At 28.8% G+C, this 8,803-nt stretch overlaps 1 protein-coding gene across 1 annotated transcript in view; it reads left to right on the top strand.

Annotated features, from left to right (window-relative positions):
- Smp_132700 (nephrin, putative) overlaps nt 1–8,803 on the top strand; it is a gene marked incomplete at both ends in the record, with an annotated part of 65,946 nt that overhangs the window by 17,394 nt on the left and 39,749 nt on the right. The window contains 2 exons of the mRNA XM_018791980.1: nt 920–1,309; nt 7,419–7,874. Coding sequence (XP_018644886.1) covers nt 920–1,309; nt 7,419–7,874 — 846 coding nt within the window. The remainder of the gene's footprint in view (nt 1–919; nt 1,310–7,418; nt 7,875–8,803) is intronic.

Raw genomic sequence — 8,803 nt, 5'->3', positions numbered from 1 at the left:
ACCAAATATATCCATAGTTGCACTAAAAACTGTTAAACAGTACACAATTCACAAAAGAAAATGTCTATTCCACTAGAAAACAAAAGTTATACAGACGTTCATCACTTAATCAATTTTTAAGATACATACATTTTCCATCATAATGTACAGTGTAGGCTCTTTCTCTCTCTTCTCCTGCTAGAACACTATCATAAAAATGATATTAAACAATGTAAATGTACTAAATTATCTTTTGTACGAAAAAACAAACAAACAGACTATACATTTCAAACCAGACAAATCTCATTGAAAATCACAGCTAAAACATTAATGATAAATAAAGACTTATTAAGGTATATTATTGGTAACAATAATAAATTACCCATTGAATTTCTTTAAAACAAGTTTATTATTTAAATTCACTTAGTATTGTTTGGTCAATATTCGTCATCGTGAAATGTTGAAGAATTTCCATAAATTTGTTCGAGTAAATTATGTAGGTAATAAATAATTAACCATTTGTAACGAATCCACTTTTCGTAAAACGACTTATTTAAAAAGGCCACTACTATTCACATCGTAACGGCAAAGTTATTTTTTGAAAGTCCCTATTTACAAGTGTACCATGTTCAGGATCTATGGCTCTCAAATAATCGTACAAAATTAGAGAGACATAAAGAACTCAGTAAGGAGTAATTTTTAAAAAAAATTTAATTAAATTTATATCATTACTAAAGATGAACTTGACAAATCCATAGAAGTTAAGCTTATGGTAGACTAATATTCCATTATTACTTAAACTCATTTATTGCATCACTTACTTATATCTAATAATGAAAAATAAAAACTCTTGATAAGTATAATTGAAATTATTTTCCTTCTCACCTTATGCAGTTTAACCTAATAGTTTTACTTATTCCCCAATATCATTTTATATTAGCTTTACCCGGTGATCCAGAAATAATTGACTGGGATAAATTCATAAATGAATCTACAAGTTTACTTGTTGGTTCAACGTTTGAAGTTACATGTAGAGTGACTCCACCTGGAAATCCTCCTGGTCAAGTTGTATGGCGCTTTGAAAATCCTTATTCTAGTATGAACCTAGATCAATTGACCGCTTTTGGAACTGATTTAAAAATGCCATCAATAAAGAATGTTATTTCTATTTCAAATGAAAATGTAATCAACCAGATTACAGATGAAAAAATCTTGAGCCGACTGAAAATTACAAATCTTAATTCAACAATGCATGGTTTAGACTTGGTGTGTGCTGTTCGACATCAAGTTGGCCCAGAGAAGACAACAAAGAAACGAATCTTAATTCAACGTAAGCTAACAACTTTTATATATTCAATGTCATATTCGTTAATAGTTTGTTTTAAGAAAATGATTTCATGGACTTGTGTACTACTTTGATGTCATTTTAAAATCAATGCTTATGCAATCATTTCATGGATAATTTTGTCTAATCATGTTTTGTATGCTGTCTAACTTTTGTGTTAAAACTTCATTTAAGTAAATATGAAAGTATCATTTCAGTAACTGCTTATCAGGCTAGGTAACCACAAAGTGAACCCTTTTTATTTCAAATATATAAAGTAAACAGTTAAGCCAACTAGAGCTTACAATAACTTCGTCTTCAAGCTCTGCAAAGGTGAATAAATGAACAATTTATAACAGTAGCCGGTATCTTAAATCGTGTGAAACTCAATTTTGACGTTCACTTGTGTCAATTGAGAATGGTAAGCACGTTCTAAATAACCAAACAATCATTCAATGGCGAATTTAAAGGGTCATATATAAAGCAGTAAAAAAATATACCTCATGGCGTTTAGTTATATTTAACAAAGTATCATTTCATACATCTAATGCAAATTAAAAGAGTTACTAGTCTACATATTTATGCCAAAGCACTTACATCACCAAAACAGAAAGAAGGGTTCTTAATTTTATCGAGAAACAAATTCCTCGAAAAATGATATCAAAATGTCAAAGTATTTTTAACATTTCTATACTTCATTAAATAAGAACAATATATTTGTAAAATCTCAGCGAATGGATTTGAAGTAAATCCAAGGAATTAATTTCTTGAAAAAGCTTGGACCAGATTGCCAGGTGAAACGTTGGATTTACTTCAAATTCATTCGCTGAGATTTTACGAATATATTATTCCTATTTAATGTCTTACATCAACTCGGCGCTCAAATACTGGGAAACTATTCACTCTAAATTAGACGAAAGTTCTTATATATTTCTATACTCTGTCATCTGCTTGATAGGTAAAGATGATATAGATATCTTGAAATCGTTCAGATTATCAGTAATCAAAGAATTTCTAATTTACTACGATACTTCAATACAGTTACAATTAGATTTTGAACATCAACTCTGAGATACAGATACATTCAAGTAAAGGGTGCCAAATAGGACGAAACGAGCGTCCTGAATTGCACTGCTAACCACTATTCATCTTTGCTTACATTATGAAAGATATTTTGTGTAAACCTAGAGAATATTTTATTTCGTTTGTCATTTTTTCAATGTTTTTTCTCAGGTTTTCTTCTTAGTTCAATAAATGTAGTTTACTCTGCGGATGTTGAACATATTAAAATTACATATTTTTTATTTTAAACTTGACTTTATGTAAATGTTTAAATCCTGTTTATAGTATATTCTTATACCGTTAAATTTTTATGGAAAAAGGAAGTACAGTTAAAAATCTGTAAAATTTTTATAAAAGATAACCATAATTATTATTTATAATTTAGTTGCTTCTGCATAAATTAATGATTATATAGGTATGCATAAAAATACATTTGAAATAATCTCACTACTTATTCATAGGAGAACAAACGAATTGAATTCATTTCCAAGGCATCTGGGTACATAACAAAAGTTTTAGATGATTCAAATCAGTAAATTGTATTAGTAAGCATAGTTGAGGGAATATTTGTGGCAGAATAAAAAAATCTAAGAAATCTTGTAGACAGAAGATTACAAGCTATAACTTCAGTATATCAATGGGACCTTCAAGTTAATATTATATATATATATATATATATATATATCAATTCTGACCAAAAAGAGGAAGTTAGATATGTGTTTTCAACGTAGTGTAGTTTTGTGAACTTCAGCGTATGTAGTTTTTACTCTCAAATCACTTTACTTCCCATTTGTTTTGTTAAGCAAGGACAGAATGCAAAAAGTACTAATTAAAACATATCACTGATCATTTGCACCGCATCATATATATATATATATATATATATATATATATATATATATATACATTACTATGTATATCAATGAGAAGGTTAGGGAAATATGAAACGTACTTTACACGTATCGTGATATTTTACAAAGTAATAATTTTATTGAAAACCCAGTAAACATCTGCACAAAGATGAAAATATATATCTGCAGCTTGAAATATTGTCTTCTGATAGTGTTGCATTATAAACTAATATTATTTAATCATGAACGCTTTGGACTATATTCTATACATTTTAACAAACTTATTTAACTTAAGATAGACAAAAAAAGGTTTAAATGAAAAAACTAGTACATTTGATTTTAATGATTAAAAAATCTTTAAGAAGCATAACTGTCTCATCAAGTATTAGTAAACTAATACTGGTCTATTGAAAATCAATAAATCAGTTTATTTGTTTGTTCTTCTTTAATAAATACGAATTATTGTTGATTTAAACATGTTGTTTTAACTAATTAAAATATATTTAAAAAGAAAATAGTTACAAAAGTATAATTCGGATATATATACATACGTATATTGTCTTTTTTGTTCCATAGAAACAAGTATTTAGGATTTTATTTCTTTTTTTGTTTTTCGTAAATGAAGGTATTATAATTCTTGTTTTATCAACAAGAAAGAAAATACATTTTTGAATAATATGCTAATACACATGACTATTCTTATACAATAATAAATAAAATTTTAAAAAAGTAGTAAATAGAATTAAATAGTATTATTTTCATTAAAATGATCAACAAATGAGATTTATTCTTACACCTAATATGATTATCAGTAATGGATAACGCCATCGCGTTATCCACTCAGCTACTGTGTCCTGATAGCCACTTGCTTGTGCAATAGGGTGAAGTTTAAATTCAATTGGTATTGTTTGTTTGAATCTTCCCATTGATGTTTAGGACTACAACTGGTCAGTTTCTAATTGGCATATGTGTATACTGTGCGTATTGCCCCGATATAGCCTTAATTCAAAAGCATTTTAAGCGAAGATGGCAAGTGGCCAGCAGTGCAGCGTTTGAAGCGAAAGGTACTGGGTTTGAGTTCCAGAGTGAACATCAACTCTGAGATGCAGGTACATCCAGCCGACGAGTCCCGAAGAGGACGAAACGCGTGTCGAACTGGATTCCACTGCTAGCCACTATCCATCTTTACTTACAATGTTCGTGAAATAAGACGATGTGGAGTCGACACGCACAGTATGCACATGTGCTAATTAGAGACTGACCAGTTGTAGTCCTAAAAATCAATTGGAAGATTCAAATAAACAATACTAAATGAATTCAAATTTAAACGGATATTTATTTTGTTAGTTTTTAATGGAATCTTTATATTATTTGTTCACATTTCAAACAAGTGAAGTGTTTGTTTCCTGTATGTTTTTCTTTTTTAAAAATAATTATAATTTATATCTTCTAAGTTATACACACACATTGGTTATTTCTTAGGCAGTCATATGCTGATAAATATATCTGGGATCATTTAATCAGCATCCTTTTTACATTGTGAATTCTATGAATCTTCGCTGATGTGATATTGAATTAGTTTAATTGATATTTTAGACAGAAATATAAACTCCAAAAGTAACTTTATTATTATAATCGTAAGGGAATCAAGAGAAAATTTAAAGATAAACATAAAATGGTGGTCTAGCTTCAATTGACTCACGCTTTCAACTATGAAAATACTAAATCTCCACAAAACATAAAATGATTTGAAAGAATAAATGAACAATTTAGTTGTTTTTTTTAATCCTTTAAGCTCTACATTCAGTCAATGAATCTTATAAAACCAGTAGCATATATATTTTTCTGTTTCATTACATCTAGAAAACTTTAATGAGAATAATTGTTGTTTTTTCCCCCATTGTGTACACATTTATCTACGATGCCCAATTTTATTCCTACTTCATTATTTTTTTTTCGTGTGATCTTCATTTTGTATATATAACTTTGCCTACTTTTAAGGCATTTTTCAAAACATTCCTTTTTTCTCCTCGTCTAGTATTCTGGTTACTTTTTTTTCTCTTTGGCTTTATTTCTTTTCATTCCTTTATATCATTTGTTTGAATAATTAAAGTTAAAACTTCATGATATAGACATCATTTAAACTTTCATTAGTCACGCAATAGTAAATAAACTTTGAAAATGACTTATAATACTTTGGACAAAATAGAAGTAGCAAATGAGAAGATTGAAGAGAAATTTTCCATTGTACAATAAATTGGTAGACTAATTTATCATAATGTTCAGTACTATTAATATAATGTCATTATTATTTAGATATCATATTCAGTTGTTGCTTATTGAAATGTATATCAAGTAGTATATATATATAAGTAATTATGTACATATATACATATATACTTGATGGATGATAAACTATTTCTTGAAGAATAATACATGCTGAGGAGTCCCACAACAGGACGAAATGGCCGTTTAGTGCTTCCAGGTTTTCCATGGTGTTCTAGCTTCAATTGACTCATGATTTCAACTATATATAAAATAATACATTTGTTTATCCTTAACAAATAGATAAACATTGTGGTACTAATAATGACGAAAACACAATAGATATTTTTAAAAAAACATAGTCGTAAATGTAAGATAATCAAATCTCTGCCAATCTAATTCAATGTTATCAGCATTGAAACTAAAATGTTAATGGTTAATGATTTCCTTAATAGACATAATATACCTTATTTAATTTAAATGTGATGTAATGTTTAGGCTTTCAAGTACATTTTATATCACTGAAATAAATTTTAGATTACTTAGTAGACACTTTATTTCTTATTATAAACAATCATATAGTTCTGATGACTCGATTATATGAAGTTTATAATTTTGTAGGTTTTTGGATATCTAGTCTTATATACTTCAATGAAAAATGTATGCTAATGTAATTCTGGTTTTCGCATCTACCATTGTACTTTCGCTATATTAAGATTCAGATTCCTCTGTTCAAATGACTTGAGTACGTAAAACTTCGTAATAGTGAAGTAGTATGAATACCTAAATTCATACACCATGTCAATAACCTTCGTATATCTGGCTATGATCGAGTAAAAAAAAAACTAATACGTTTTAAAGCAATTTACCTTTTAATATAATAAACGCATCTATTGATTTCCAAGCCAACTGTTGAATACATTGGAGGAAATAAGTTTCCATATTTGTTACAGACGTTATCAATAAATATGTTAGTCGTAAATATTCATTTTTCATAAAAAAACTTACCATGGACTAAATTGTTTCATTTTTAATTCAGAAAGTTTATAAACTAGTAAACGGATAACCTTCCATTGAGGATAAAACGATAACTATCTTCTTTATACATTCTAACCAAAATTACTTATAACCTTTTCGAAAAACCGGACGAAAACGTTTTATGGATTTGTCAAGAGATTCAAAACTGGGGGAAACAGTTTTTTTATCAGAACAACTTTCTAAACCAAATATCTATGATTGGTAGTTTTTTTATACATCTACAGCTTTTTATAAAAATAGTTCAAACCTAGATTTTATACAATTGTATCGTCTGACTTTGGTCAATTATGTATGTAAACTGTAATCCAATCTGTTTTTATCGAACTTAATTTGATTCAGCTGAGTGACATTCTTTTAAGTATTTCATGTATTTATCATAAGCTTTGCATGGACAACGTACAAAGAGAAACGCATTTCTCACGAACAATTTTTCTAATTTATTTCAATAATAAATAGCCGAACAGAACTTGCTGATATGATTGCGGAAATTCGTTGATGTAGGTCTTCCGCAGTATGTACGATTACAATATTGATCTAAATAATATAACAACTATGCAGTGATGTGTTATATTGTATCCATTTGGAAAAACGAAATCACGAGAAACATGACAAGTTGACGTTCGGAATATTACTGTAATGTTTTTTAAATAAGACAGGAGAATCAAAAATAAAAAAAGTCCCGATAGACAACTATTTAAAACCAATAGTTGATCTTCGGATTATCTATTGATTGTCGGTCGCTAATTGTCAGTAGCATTTGTCATGTAATAGCGTTTCAAGTGACAATATTTCCCACTTTTATAAACAATCCTATCGTTCTTTCTGTTAATTATCGTCTGTCTTTAATAACATCTTTGCGAAAATGAAAAAGTCGTATGTACTTTACTTTTAAATTTCAGATGGTCCTCAGCATGTCAATATACAAGGTCCTTATGAAAGAATGATAGAACTGAAACAAAAAGTAACTGTTTATAATAAATTAGAGAGAACAGATAATAAAAGCACAGTGACCACTGTAATAAATAAACAAAAACTGTATGTTTATTTAGACAGACCACAATATTTATTATGTGTTACTGATGAATATTATGGACAAGTTGAGATAAAATGGCGGGGTAAATTGCATAACAGTGAAAATTGGGAAGTAATTACTCCAGTCGAATCATTTCCATGTAACGAACCTGATGCGTTACACAATTTCAATATCATTCAAGCATCAATTATACAACTGGTTACAACAAATCAAAAACGAAATGCTCTATTATGGACAGAAATAGAATGCAGTGCTTTACCAAGTTATTTCAGAGAAGAAAATAGAAAAATTATATCGAACCAGGTCAATCTGGAAATGTATAGTAGGTATCGCCTTTTTAAAGTTAGAAATAATGGTAGAATTAAGAGCCATTACATTTTTTGGAGTATATTCTACACTTATCAATTATACCGACTGAAAATAACAAATGTTTTTAATAGTTTTATCTTCATACGACACATATGTAATGCCATTAAATTTCATTCTTTTCAGCCGCATATTATAAACTGATAATTTGTCTATTCCCTCTCTCCTACCTATGGAAATTTACATGGTCTTATTAATAGTATTACCTGGTCAATCCAGACGACGTTTTTATTCTTAACTTGCATTACGGTCACATGATTTCACTTCAGTTGTTATAATTCACTATCTTACAGAGCATTTTGTAATATGTATCTGACACATACATGCTGTATAAACTTAATTGTGACCTTTAAACTTTGGTAGTCACAAATTTCATAGGTAATTAGATATATAAAACAATTAGTCCCTTTGATAAATTTCGATAGCGTAATAAGAAGACGAAGATTATCAGAACTACGTGATATATTAGCGCGATACATTTCAAACAATCTGATCACATATATACTTGTTAAGGCCATTAATATATAAAAATGAAAGGTCAACTAGACTGGAACTGGTGGTTAAGAATAGACAGGGGTAATAATGATAAAAATAATGTGAAAACAATTTGAAACCTGATCACTCTGGATAATAAGCTAATATTACCAGGGTAGGTTTAAGGTGAGGACAAACTGTTTTTGAATACACAAAGGGGGTTTGAATTTTCGTATGACTAAGGCTTCAATAAACCTTAGTATACGCCCTTTAACACTTTTGTACAACACCACAAAAGCCGAGTTTAGATCAATCTTATGGCCTGTTTCGATTATATGTCTGGCAATAGAGGATGACGGATGTTTATCTTCTACTCTTATCGGGTTTGTTCTCACCTTAAACCTACCCTTT

The sequence above is a fragment of the Schistosoma mansoni genome, assembly GCF_000237925.1.
Source record: "Schistosoma mansoni, WGS project CABG00000000 data, chromosome 1 unplaced supercontig 0010, strain Puerto Rico, whole genome shotgun sequence".
Classification (NCBI taxonomy): Eukaryota; Metazoa; Platyhelminthes; class Trematoda; order Strigeidida; family Schistosomatidae; genus Schistosoma; species Schistosoma mansoni.
This window is presented reverse-complemented; position numbering and strand designations above follow the sequence as displayed.